Source organism: Pseudorasbora parva, chromosome 2 (genome assembly GCF_024679245.1).
Source record: "Pseudorasbora parva isolate DD20220531a chromosome 2, ASM2467924v1, whole genome shotgun sequence".
NCBI lineage: Eukaryota > Metazoa > Chordata > Actinopteri > Cypriniformes > Gobionidae > Pseudorasbora > Pseudorasbora parva.
This window is the reverse complement of record NC_090173.1, coordinates 48,428,487-48,442,954: the sequence shown is the minus strand read 5'-3', so window position 1 is coordinate 48,442,954 and position 14,468 is coordinate 48,428,487. Positions and strand designations below refer to the sequence as shown.

Below are 14,468 nucleotides of genomic sequence, written 5' to 3'. Positions count from 1 at the left end.
GTATACACTCCGGGTTTTACCTAAACATGTTCAATCTGGCAACCACATGCACACAAGCTCTTTCTCGCGCACGGACGATCTGAAAACAACAATAAACAAGTAAGCTGCATTTTATCAATCTCCATTTGAGATGTTCTGCTTAAAGTGTCATTCAGTCTACATTTTAGACTTGTCTTTTTTCGTCACCGATATTGCATGTTTATATAACGTTAGTCACAATGTAGGCTAAGGTTACGCAGTGACTGTGGTGTAGCCTAATCTGAAATACAAATAGGCAAAAACATCATAGGAAACACCGTACTTCAGTTCTCACACATATACATATATAACTTATATTTTTACTAAATGAATAGCCTTGTCAAATGACTATCGTTTTAACTTATATGGTGGAAAAGGTGACGTTTGCTAGAAGGATCGAGTGAACGATTTAAGCAAAGTATCTACAGTTGTATTTTGTAATACAAAATAATATTTCCCTTTGTCATTAGACACACTATTTAGTTTTGTATGGTACTTGGAGTTTCCTATTGTTACTGTAAGCATCTTGCGTTATCTAGACAATGCTGTCTCTCTAAGAAACTTTCAATTTAATCAGAAATTGTTTAAACAGCTAGTCAATAAGTGGATAAATTACTTACTGCTTGCAGGAATATAATTGCCCCTTTCTTCAGTTTAAGACGCTAAGCGATGCTTGCTTGAAATGGGCCGAACAAACAAACGATTTGTTGTGGTATCCGATTATAATAAACCTCAACCATGTTTAATGAGAGACGTTTTTGCTATCTTCGAGTGTCTTGTTTACCATCAGTAGATTCGGCTTGTTTGGACAGATGCAAATGTTGGGGCGTGCATATAAATGACCCCCCAACGCTTACGTCATGGTTGGGTTTATGTTGAGAAGCACTTTTTTTTTCTTTCTGAATTTTTGATTTACGAGATTTACATAAGAAATAGGAGGCAATGGTGTTTGAGACTCACAGTATGTGATGTCCATGTACTGAACTCTTATTATTTCACTATGGCAAGGTTAATTCAATTTTTCATTCTAGGGCACCTTTAAGGCATCTTAAAAATAACTAATGGAGTGTCCAATAAAGATTCAAATGATCATGAATCATGATTCAGATCACGTGTCAAACTGGGAAACGTGACATTGATGAAATGTATCATGAATCAATCTGCTGATCCACGACCGTTTGAATCTTTATTTGAGGAACACTGAAGAGAAGACAATGCTGAATAAAGTCGAAGTTTTTGTTATGTTTGGACTAAAATGTATTGTTGATGCTTCAAAAGAGTCTAACTAACCAACTGATGTCACATATGGACTACTTTGATGATGTTTTCATTACCATCTGAACGTGGACAGGGCATACACTTACATTTAAAGGACAGAAAGCCCTCGGACTAAATAGAAAATATCTTAAACTGTGTTCCGAGGATGAACGGAGGTCTTACGGCTGTGGAACGACATTAGGGAGAGTCATTAATGAAAGAAATTTCATTTTTGGATGAACTAACCCTTTAAGGAAGGTTGAGGTGGCTTTGAAATGCAAACATCAAGGTCAAGGTAAGAAATTATGTAACAAAAGATGCATTTTAGATTAACAAGCTAGATAGATCGCGCAGTCTACTTCGTTTAGCAGCCTTTAGCACAGGGGTCTCAAACTCAAATTACCAGGGGGCCACTGGAGGTAGACTCTGGGTCAGGCTGGGCCGCATTCCTCGGTTCTAATCTGCTCATATAATTTTCTTCATTGAAATGTTCATCAATTATTGTATATTAAGAGCGTGGACACGTTGCATTTTGTGTGCATTTGTGTGTGTGCAACTTAGTTTTGTGATTTCACCGTAAAGAATAGTCTCTCTCCGCAACGGCATTACGCGATAGATTGATGCGCTCGTCTGTGTGTGTGTGTGTGTGTAGACTGCGCAAGCCAAAAGAGAATCTGAATCCCGCCTACTTTGATTTGTTTGGCCATTTGAGCGCTATTAAACCACATTAATTTCAACTGTCTGATCAGCCTCTGTTCATGTCAATCACGCGGTGTCAACCAATTATACTGCATGAGAGAGGGCCGAGCTAATTCTCTCATACACACACACACGAAGTGAGGCATAAAGCGCGGCACACGCAACGAATGAGGCACTATGGGATACTTCAACCAAAAATGGTTTTCAGAGCAACGAGCAGGCCGCACCAACACTAAAATTTGATGTCAACTAGGGGGCCACAAAATATCATCCTGCGGGCTGCGAGTTTCAGACCCCCGCGGTACGGCATTCATGAGTCAATACACGCTTGTCAATTGCATTTTGTTCGATTTTGCATTTAATTAATTCTTTATATTTCTCAGATACAGATTTCCTCATTAACGTCCAGATTCCCTATTAGCATTGGGTTTAAATCCAAAAACTATTGCTTAAATCCAAAATCTGACTCCTGCTGTTGGTCTGTGCCTCGACTCTCGTTCGTCTCATGCTGAATTGAGCCGACGTGTTCAGTTTAATTGTATTGTCTTGCGCTCTAACTGAACTGTGGGGGGTGTGCCGTGTTGGGCAAGTGATGTAACCAGTGTGTGGCTGAACACTGTGTAACACGACTATCGCAGCAAGTCTACTGTTCACGTAATTTGAACGTCTTGATACCCCCAAACAAAGAACAAAAAAAGAGCAAAAAAAAGTATATCGGGGCATTAACATCTACTGATGATTTGATCACAAAACGGGGGCAATTTTGATATCAGGTTGAATTCAAAGATTGAGGAAAAGGTGAGAGCATTGTAAGAACTCAGGTACCTTCTTCTGGTAGATTGCGATCCAGTCTGTGGTTGCAAACCATTTGTGGCCCTTGATGTCATTGACGCCATTCTTGAGGTTACCGAAGCGCTTCGTCAGATCTACCTGCAGCAGGTTCCTCAGCAGGTCCTTCAGGTCAGAGCTAAAATGCGAGGGAAAGCGGACCTAGAGCAAGATTGAGACACACTGTCAGTGCTTGGGATTCACATCACATTGACTTCTGAAACACCAGAAAGTCTTGTCACAATTGACACAATGTTATTTAATAAACAAGTGAAAGCATCACGTCAGTTTATCTATCAAACCCTAATTAACTGACAGTGACTGAATACTTAAAGGGTTACTTCAGCGATTAGCATATGGCTTTGTATCAGTAGAAACCCTGGAGAATATTCAAATGATTGTGCTTTCCCCCCTCATATCTCCCTGAGACAAGAGATTTATGCATTTTATTTCTGGAAAAATTCCTCCTATGATGCAAAATGACGATTTTTGCATCATAGGAGGAATGTTTGCCCAGAGGCTAAAGACTACAGCCAGCAGAGGGAGCTATTTCCGCATGTTTTAAATCTGCGCATGGGGGATGGGAGATTACACTCAGCTGGCAGGGAGAGCTCAGCTTGCAGACAGGATCATTTAAACGGAGCTATGGTGAGCAATGTAAGTCTTTTAACTTCTCAAATTCATTTCTATGAAAGTTAAGCTTGCAAAGGCATGAACTGAAAGGCGTGCCAGACTGAACTCCTGTGTGAATGTATGCCGCGAATGTAGTCGCGACTCCCTCAGCTCTCATCACTCGTGCAGTTAGTGCTCAGGGCTGTGACACTCGCGCGGTGACTCACTCATTATATTGAACAGACACGTTCAGTTTTTAATTGTAGTGACTTCTCTAACTCAGTCACAGTAATGAAGTTGGTGGTGTTGGGAATGGCCTCACAGGGCAGCGAAGCATTCTGGGAATTGTAGTCTTTCATCCCCATGGGACAAAAATACATTTTCTGTCTTTTCTCAGTCTAGAAGACACCAAATTCAAAAATAATTTCACATTTCTACTGCATTGATGACCCAGTTTAAATACAGATTCATCTTCCCAGCGCTGAAGTACCCCTTTAAATGTATTACAGTGCAGAGCACAGCATCTCTCACACGCAAACCACAAAACCAAAGGAAACTGCTGCAAAAGAAGGCAGCAACTGGATCGAAAACCTTGACACAGTTCATGCTGTCAAATCAATTAATTGTGATAATTTGCATCTAACATAATATATATATATACATACAGTATACACACCGCATAATATAGTCAATATATTATATAGTCAACCTTCCTAATATTGTGTTGGTCCCCGTCTTGCTGCCAAAACAGCCCTGACCCGTCAAGACATGGACTCCACTAGATCCCTGAAGGTGTGCTGTGGAGTCTGGCACCAAGATGTTAGCAGACTTGTTTGTAAGCACATCCAACAGATGCTCAATTGGATTGAGATCTGGGGAATTTGGAGGCCAAGTCCACACCACAAACTCGTTGTTGTGCTTCTTAAACCATTCCTGAACCATTTTTGCTTTGTGGCAGCACATTATCCTGCTGAAAGAGGCCACAGCCACAAGGGAATACTGTTTCCATGAAAGGGTGCACATGGTCTGCAACAGTGCTTAGGTAGGTGGTACGTGTGAAAGTAACATCCAGATGGATGGCAGGACCCAGGGTTTCCTAGCAGAACATTGCCCAAAGCTTCACACTGCCTTCGCCGGCTTGTCTTCGTCAGCGATGGACAGGGGTCAGCATGGGCACCCTGAAAGGTCTGCTGCTACAAAGCCCCATACACAACAAACTGCGATGCACTGTTTATTCTGACACCTTTCTATCAGAACCAGAATTAACATGAGCTTGAGCAATTTTTAGCTCCAGTAGCTCATCTGTTGGATCGGACCAAACACAGCCCAGTCTTCTCTCCCCATGTGCATCAATGAGCCTTGGCCCTGTCGCCGGTTCTCCACTGTTCCTTCCTTGGACTACTTGTGATGGATACTGACCACTACAGACCATGAACACCCAACAAAAGCTGAAGTTTTGGAGATGCTCTGACCCAGTCATCTAGCCATCACAGTTTGGCACTTGTCAAACTCACTCAATGTTTTTCCATTTTTCCTGCTTTTAACACATCAACTTTAAGGACAAAATATTCACTTCCTGCCTTATGTATCCCACCCACTAACAGGTGCCGTGATAAAGAGATAATCAGTGTTATTCACGTCACCTGCCATTGGTCATAATGCTGATCAGTGTATTAAAACATATTTACATATACACTATTTAAACCAACTTTTATGTTAGATGTGATTAATCAATTTGACCACAAATTGTGAGTTTTCTTTTTCTTTTTAATAATTTATTTTAAATAATGTATTACTTTTTGTTCTTTTAAAATATTACTTGTTAGGTTTAACTTATTTTTACATCAGTTTTTTTTAGTAATTTTAAAAGGCACGTGTCACATGGGATACTTCTGCAACTTTTTTTAACAAGATTCACTGCCGTAATATGGACAAGCAAGAGTTCGACATATACATTTTTTTTTTTAAAGCAAACGGCATTAGCCCAACACCAGGGTGAGTAAATGTAGACTTAACTTTCATTTTAGGGTGAGCTATCCCTTTAAGTTTTCCTACTAATATTTAGATTTAATTTGACCTTTTATTTCAAGGAACTATTCTAAAGGGATAGTTCATCCAAAAATGAATGTACACAAAGGAAGATCTTTGGAAGAATGTTTGAAGAATGGGCGGCAGTGGCTCAGTGGTTCATGTAGGTTGTCTACAAACCAGAAGGTTGGTGGTTCAATCCCCGGTTCCACCTGACCAAGTGTCGAAGTGTCCATGAGCAAGACACCTAACCCCAGCTGCTCCCGACGAGCTGGATGGCGCCTTACATGGCTGACATCGCCGTCGGTGTATGAATGGGTGAATGTGAGGCAAAAATGTAAAGCGCTTTGGATAAAAGCGCTATATAAATGCAGTCCATTTACCATTTGCAGTCCATTTGTAACCAAGCAGATCCCAGTCCCTTTTTGACTGCCATAGTAGGGGAAAAAATACTTTGATAGTCAAAAGGGAGACGAGATCTGCTAGGTTTCAAACATTTTTTTAAATACCTTTCTTTGTGTACAGCAAAAAGAAATGTATAAAGGTCTGGAACGACTTAAGGGTGAGTAAATGATGACAATTGTAATTTTTGGGCAAACTATCCCTTTAAACAGTTGGTTTATATGAACAACAGTGACACGTGTGTGAATGAAATCCAGTGCTGAATAATCCCTGTGCACTGATGTCTGTGCTCACCTTCCCGGAGACAATTTTCTCGTAGATCTGAATGGGCTGGTCAGCAAAGAACGGAGGGTAACCAGCAGCCATCTCATAGATCAGCACTCCCAGAGCCCACCAGTCCACTGCTTTATTATAACCCTAAGAGAACGAGAGAGCAGAAGAAGGCAAGGTTATGCTGGAATTGACTAGCCAATCCCTAACAAGTAAAGCAGCACTGTTACTAACTTTACTGAGGATGATTTCTGGCGCCAGGTACTCAGGCGTGCCGCACAGTGTCCAGGTCCTGCCCTTTACACGTTTTGCAAAACCAAAATCTGTTACCTGAGAAAAGAACAAGAAGAATGACGATAAACACTGTGTATGAAGAGAATCCGATACATCAGTGAACCCCTGTATAGTCTTAAAAAGATAGTTCATCTTTGTTTCATGTTTATCTGCTTACCCCGGTGCATCCAACAAAATTCGAAATCAAGAAAGCGAGCCATATTTATATAATTTTTTCACCTCAAATACAACCCTAAGGTACACTTCCGGTAAGGTCAATATACACGCTCTGGTGTCATGTGCGTGTAAAGACATCACTTCCGGTATACACGATCTGCCGTAGTTTACGCCAACGCCAGAAGTGAATCTCATACATGATGCCAGAGCGTGTGTATTGACCTTTCCGGAAGTGAAATGAACTTCAGGCTGTTGAATATAGCGTGATGGAGTTAAAAATCTTCATTTGTGTTCTACTGAAGAAACAAAGACACCTACATCTTGGATGCACTGGGGGTAAGCAGATAAACATCACATTTTCATTTTTTGGGTTGACTATCACTTTAAACACAAGTCAGCTGTTTTTAGCATCCGACAATCTTGGAGTTGCTACTATTACTCATTTGAAACCCTGCATGTTTACCTGTATGTATCCCTGCTGGTCTATGAGCAGGTTCTCAGGCTTCAGATCTCGGTAGATAAGATCAAGCGAGTGAAGGTATTCAAAGGTCAGAACTATCTGGGCGGCGTAGAATCGGGCATGAGGCTCACTGCACCGGACAGAGACAGATAGACAAAACGTAAATATCCAGAGGTCATGGGACCTGCATGCATGGTAACTATTCAAGAATGAGAAAAACATCATTTTGAATGGGTTTAGTTAAAACAGGGCCTACATGTCAGGACACTTGTCACTGTTTGACACGTCATGTCAACTACCCTACAATATTTCATTACCTGAACTGCAGATTGATTTTATTTTCAAAAGAACAAAAACTGTGCTCATATGTCCACAAAAAAAAAGCATTTCAAACATAATCTGAATTGTAGTTGTACTGCACTTTCACAATTCATCTACAAAGCAAAAAAAATGCTTGTTTCACGGTTACAATTAAGGAAATATTCTCGTCAAATCTGAGATAAATGTCAAAATAACAGTAATATACAGCTATAATATAATATGTGGATAGTTAACGTCGCGTATTCAGTCAAGCAGACACAATGAACATGTTAGGCTGCAACTACTTTTGCTTATAATGATTAAAATATGAGGAGGATATACAATCTAAGAGTATTTTTTAAAGCATTCTTGCAAGCTATTCTTTTGGCTATCTGCATTTTTTTGTATCTTTTAAAGAAAGCGTTTAAATGCAAGCAAAAAAAAAACTGTCTGAAAAATGATTTGCAATATGCAAAGGAATCCACTTCAGTGTTGCAATCACTGACTGATGCGATTTGATAAGTTACTATATAAAAATAATAGTAGGAATGCATGTATCTGCTAATAATCTGTATAAGTCAAATATTTTCACTATTGGCCACTATTGATCTACTATTACTCACTATTAAAATTTAGTGTGACTGCAACTTTGTGAAGAAAATGTCATGTTTTTCCATGTAAACACACTAGATGGATGTGTATGACCTTTTGCAGCATCTTGCACAACATTTATTTTAAAATATAATAATATGGTCTATACAGAATTCATTTGCTACAGTAGCATGCATGCGATACATTTTTTGCATGCGTGTAAAACACAGCCGTTTGTTGTGTTAGTCGATGCCGCATGCACCCCGCTTGATATCCTTCAAAAACAAAAGTATTTGTTTAGCGGGGGTTAACTGGCTGAGACCTGCACACCAACAAATCTGCTCACAAAAAACAAACCTTTAGTATGATGCAAATGAAATTCCCTGTGCAGTGTGAAGTTTAAAGTTTTGTTTAAAGTTACTCTCTTTTCTCGCTTTCTACAGTATACAGGTGCTGGTCATATAATTAGAATATCATCAAAAAGTTAAAAAAAAAAATTAAAATTTTAATTACCTTGTTTGAAACTTGTATTTCTTTTCAATTTGATGAATATAACTGACAACTAAGGAAAATCCCAAATATTAGGATTACCAATACAAAGAAAAGAATTTTAGAAATCTTGGCCAACTGAAAGTGAAACTGAGTTGGGGCTCCTTTTGCCTGAATTACTCCAGCAATGCGGCGTGGCATGGAGTCGATTAGTCTGTGGCACTGCTCAGGTGTTATGAGAACCCAGGTTGCTCTGATACTCTGATAGTTGCCTTTAAGTCTTCTGCATTGTTGGGTCCAAGTCCTGTTGGAAAATGAAATCTGCATCTCCATAAAGTTGGTCAGCTGCAGGAAGCCAGAAGTGCTCTAAAACTTCCTGGTATACGGCTGCGTTGACCTTGGACCTCAGAAAACACAGTGGACCAACACCAGCAGATGACACGGCAACCCAAACCATTACTGACTGTGGAAACTTTACACTGGACCTCAAGCAATGTGGATTGTGTGCCTCTTCCTCCAGACTCTGGAACCATGATTGCCAAAGGAAATGCAAAATTTACTTTCATCAGAGAACATAACTTTGGACCACTCAGCAGCAGTCCAGTCCTTTTTGTCTTTAGACCAGACAAGACACTTCTGACGTTCAAGAGTGTCTGTTGTTCAAGAGTGGCTTGACCAAGGAATGCGACAGCTGAAAACCAATGTCTTGCATATGTCTGTGCGTATTGGTTGTTGAAGCACTGACTCCAGCTGCCATCCACTCTTTGTGAATTTCCCTCATATTTTTGAATGGGTTTTGTTTCACAATCCTCTTCAGGGTACGGTTATCCCTATTGCTTGTTTCTACCACATCTTTTCCTTTCCTTCCCCTCTCTATTAATGTGCTTGGACACAGAGCTCTGTGAACAGCAGCCTCTTATCCAATGACAATGGTGTCAATGGTCGTCTTTTAGACAACTGTCAAATCAGCAGACTTCTCCATGATTGTGAAGCCTAGAGAACTAGACTGAAAGACCATTTAAAGGTATTTGCAAGTTAATTAGAGTGTGGCACCAGGTGTCTTCAATATTGAACCTTTTCACAATTTACTTTTTTTTTTTTTGGAGATTCAGAATTTGGGATTTTCCTTAGTTGTCAGTTAATATCATCAAAATTAAAATAAATACACATTTGAAATATACCGGTCTGTGTGTAATGAATGAATATAATATACAAGTTTCACTGTCAAGTCAAACTAGATGATTTTTAAAAAGAGTAGTCCCTCTCCTAATTAGCGCAAAGGAAGCGGAAATAGGAAATAAACAGGAAGTCAGTGAGAGGAAGCAGATACGCTCAAATTCTCTGCAGCGATCTGAACAGCGAGACGCAAGCGCTCTAGCTCTCAGCCAAACTTTGAAGTGGGACACGGAGAAAGTGCACCGAGAAAACATCATCAAATCACGGAGTGACAGCCGTGAGAACTTTAAAGCATCCGTTTCTGTGAATGAAGGAAAGTTACGCTGGTAAAGCAGCAGGTGTCTAATCAGCATTGATGCAGCGAGTACGTTTGCGCTCAGCACGGAGATATTTTGTGTGTTTTCTTTAAGCTGTTCATTATGTGCTTATTTGATGCAAGATGTAGTGTGTGTAGCATTAGATTAATATTATTTTATTATAGTTTTTTTTTGTGGTTTCTTGTTTGTGGTTTATTTATTTGTGGGATAATTGTGTTAAAAGTATTAATTAATTCTAAAATTCATGTGATTAAGGAGATTAAAAAAATGTTTATGTGATTTTGCATACATATTTAAGGTTAGTATTTAGGTAAATTTCCTGAATTTATACATGTTAAAGTCTGTACTCATAAGGTGTTTAAATTTGTTGCAAATTATTTGAGTCCTAGAAAGAACTGACAACAACACAATGGGTTTATTTCAATTGATTGATTGATTTGTATTTTTCTGTTGAAGGGTTTTCACCTTTCTTTTGTTGATAGTGCAGTTCTCTGACAATACCACCATATTACATTCAATAAAAGAAGAGTGGAATCCAGTTATGGCCTCCTTTTGACGATATTCCTTTTTAAGAAGGGAAATTGTGCACACAATAGAAGTGGCTTGACATTCACTTTTTGAATGGAATTAGTTAAATAAATCAACTTTTTGAGGATATTCTAATTATATGACCAGCACCTGTATAATTCATTTATAATTTAAAGAAAACTTTTGTTGGTCATACATACAACCAGCTACTGATAAACACATGTAATTATGGGAGTGAAGTCTTCAGAGTCCCTCCTGAAACTGCTATGATTGACAGTGATAACCATTGCAACGGAGAGGACAAAGCATCTGACAAGTCTATGTCAAAATAGCTCAGTGTGCAAAAACGAGTCTGTATTTGCCGAATATGTTCAGCAGTTTCTACTGTTAAAGAAATAATTAATTAAATTATAATTAAGTTGCTTATTTATTTTGTATTTTCAAGTTTATCACAGTAGTTAACCCTTCTGGGCTGTTGGGGGCCGGGCTTAATGAAAAAAGTTTCCTTCATCTAAATGGCATGAGACTTCTTGAATTTTCCTGTACTTGCCATCAAACTTCAGAACAATAAAAGTACTAAAGTTTGCTACAAGTAATTTAATAATCTGTGAAAATAACTATGGCAAATGAGCCAATGAGTGGTCCTCTGCACCCATCTACTGGTTGTCATTTTAAAAGTGCTTGTTTGTCAACAGGTGGCAGAAATAGTTAACTATGCACTCTCTATAAATGAAAATGAGAATTGAAGATCTTCTTTAAAGGTGCTATAAGCGATTTTGCATGTTTGTGTCACATACAGTAAACATCTCGTCACTATTCGCTAGCTGCCTGTCCCCTGAACACAAACGGTCTCTGTAGTCAGCACAAGCTCCACAAACGGCATCAAAAACAAACTTGGGCAGTCTGGACAACGAAACATAATAAACAGGGCCCTAGCCAATAACTTAAGAATGATTTGGGGGTGGAGGTTTGGGGTTAGTGTGTGTGCACATGAAGTGTGTAGAAGAGAGAAGCATAAAGAGGGAAGTTCGAAAAATAAGATTCTGACATGGCCGAAGAGACAACGTTCTGATGAACAACTTGCAACGTAAAGGGAAAAGGAGAAGGAACACGCAAAGTCCCGAATTTACATCGGAAATCATTCGAAAGGGAGCGAGAACTCGGAAATTGGCTTCCAAGTCGACATTCAAGTGACAGTTTCAGGAAGCATGGAGGGGAGGGGAGGAGGAGGAAGGGTCTAGCTAGCCTCTGTTTTTCACAACTCTTTGAACGTTGAGAAGTTACTCCACCTAGGATCGCTTAGAGCACCTTTAAATTGAATTTAACTTAAGTTTAATGTTATCGTGAGGTTGAATTGAGGTTGTGAGGTTGAATAAACAAAACCGACGCTGATAGGCAATACGTTTTTTGCTTCTGCAGCCATTTTGGGCAAAGAAAGAAAATGTTTGTCTGAAAAGTTTTCTTGTTAAGGGTTGGCTTTTGCGTGCCCTGTATGAGACATTATTAGTGCTTTTGTCAGTCACATGTCCATTTAAGCGACAAACTGTGCTACCTACTTGTGGTTGTATTATGAAATCTAACGCACGCGTCATACTTGTTCAACCTCTGTAGCACCAGTGCGATGTGTAAAAAAAAGTTAATGTACAGCCCTGCTTCTAATAAGAAAAAGTCTCAGCTTTCAAATTCTGTCCATTTTATCACAAACATTTGACGCTCTTAAATGAAACGTGACAGATTGCTGTAGCGCCGTAGTTTAAGTCATTTCTTCCACGTTAAAGGGGGGGTGAAACATTCAGTTTCAGTCAATCTCATGTCAATCTTGAGTACCTATAGAGTAGTATTGCATCCTTCATATCTCCGAAAAGTCTTTAGTTTTATCATATTTATAAAAGAAATATAGGCTGTACCGAGTCTTTCCGGAAAAAACCGAGCGCCTGGAGGCGTATCGTGTGGGCGGAGCTAAAGAATGACAAGCGCGCAAAGAGGTGACGTCCTCAAGCGTGGAGAAGCCCATCTATCTCAGCTAATACAGATAATGATCCAGAATCAAATCTGAGGCTGAAATAAATTGAACAGGAGAAACGGCAACATCAGGACGTCCGTCTCTGTGGTATGTAAGTTACTGTATTTAATGGCCTCTCCACATTTCTGTGTGTTTACTCGCAGTGTATGAGGACATGATTCGGTTTATGGACTATTGTATGCGACTAGACCTTAGAAGTAGCAAGCAAAACGGTTTTGCACGTCAGAATACTGTAACGTTATACAGAGAACAACAATGGAGTAACCGTTAGCGCATTTGAATGACGAAGCACGGGATCGTGTCGTTTACTGATGTTTACTCACGCGACGATAGCCAACAGCACAGACATTTGAAGCAGTTTTACTCACCGGCTGCTTCCAAAGCAGGACCGAACCTTTATCACTGGGACTGCTCCGTCAAAAACACACTTCTTTGGTATGATTTGGTGAAGTCCTGACAGCAGTGGCGTGTAAATCCACTTTGCGACGCGACTAAAACGACGCTGTGAAGCTTCCCGTCATTTCTGCGTTCAAATCGGTTCAAATGCAGTGCTGCCTTCCCGGAATGCTGTGCTGAAGCGTTGAAGTCGCTCGACGTCACCCATAGGAATAAAGAGAAGCGCGGCGCGACATAAGTGTTCACGGACGACTGGATCTGCATCTGAGAGAGTGTTTACGGCGTGCATTTCCTCTCTCGCTCTAGTCACGCGCGCGCGCACCCTACCGGGAGAAGAGCCCGTACGGCCCATACAAGGACCTTCCGCTCTTATTAATGTCAAGTAGACCCATACTCTAAAAAAACTCGCCGAAACTTGTGAGAAACCGGAAGGAGTATTTTTGACACAGAAATACTCCATCAAACGTCCAACATTAGTTTTTGAAACTTTGTCTATGTTTAGGATGGGAATCCAAGTCTTTAACAGTGTAAAAAGCTCAGTATGCATGAAACAGCATTTCACCCCCCCCCCTTTAATATAAATTATATCTTGAAAAACATGCTTGATGATCAGAAGGAACTTGCTGAAATGTCTAATGTAATCGCTCAATCAGTTCCTCAACCGCGGAAAAACGTCAACTGTGAACAATGTAACTTAAAGTTGCATTTACCTCAGGAAAGTCATCCAATGTTCAGTTACAAATAGTAAGAAGCTTATTTACACTTAATTATATATGTATGTTTGAATAAATTTGAAGTCATGAAGTGTTTATGTAAACTACCTTATGTGCAAAATTCAGAGGCCCGTTTCAAAGAAACCGTAGGAGAACCCCCAAAACAAAAAAGCAATGTGACTGCAATTACTTTATCCATTGTAACAATGTTTTCATCTTTCACACTTAACAGTCCATTTATAAATGCAATCCATGTATCCCTCTCCACGCATTATATCTCATTAACCAGAATCGCGACCAATCACGACCGAAATCACACTCACGTCCGAAAACAAAAACAGCATTCAAGCTTTGTCATCCTCAGCAAGCATCTTGGACAGCAAAATGACCAGGCATTGAGAGCAAAGAAATAAAAGTTAGAGAAGAGGGAATATATAAGGGATTTAATAGGAATTAGTATTGGCAGAGAAATTTAGTCAGACTGGCGTAAAGTATCTAATATCACATATTTCAACTGACCAAAATTAAGGTATTAGAAGCTTGTTGCTACAAAGTGCCTCCGGAAAGAAACTCTAAATACATTTCAAAGGTTTAGCAAGTCACAAGTTAACCTCGATGTTGACCATCTGAGACTGACACTGGACCTCAGTGGATCCAGTCCATGTAGTCTGTAGTTACGCAAGATTTACTGCAAAATGTAGCAACACATTTCACTTGTCAGCATTGCACATTTGACCAATAAATCTTTGAACTTTGCAGATAATCCGGTAGTATTTTGAGTATGATGCAGTTTTGCGTGTCATCATATTGATGATGTGGTTCAATTTGTAGTACATCAATATATTACTGTGCTTACATTTCTACAATCACTAAAAATAGTAGAAAACAACAATACATAGCTGTAATAAATC

General features: G+C 39.6%; 1 protein-coding gene across 2 annotated transcripts in view; it reads right to left on the bottom strand.

The window, feature by feature from the left end:
- prkacaa (protein kinase, cAMP-dependent, catalytic, alpha, genome duplicate a) overlaps positions 1-14,468 on the bottom strand; it is a 44,251-nt gene that overhangs the window by 4,913 nt on the left and 24,870 nt on the right. For both annotated transcript variants that reach the window (XM_067423047.1, XM_067423038.1), the window contains exons 6-9: positions 7,028-7,154; positions 6,349-6,444; positions 6,139-6,261; positions 2,800-2,964 (exon numbers count right to left, since the gene is read on the bottom strand). In XM_067423047.1, the coding sequence (XP_067279148.1) occupies positions 2,800-2,964; positions 6,139-6,261; positions 6,349-6,444; positions 7,028-7,154 (511 nt within the window). The remainder of the gene's footprint in view (positions 1-2,799; positions 2,965-6,138; positions 6,262-6,348; positions 6,445-7,027; positions 7,155-14,468) is intronic.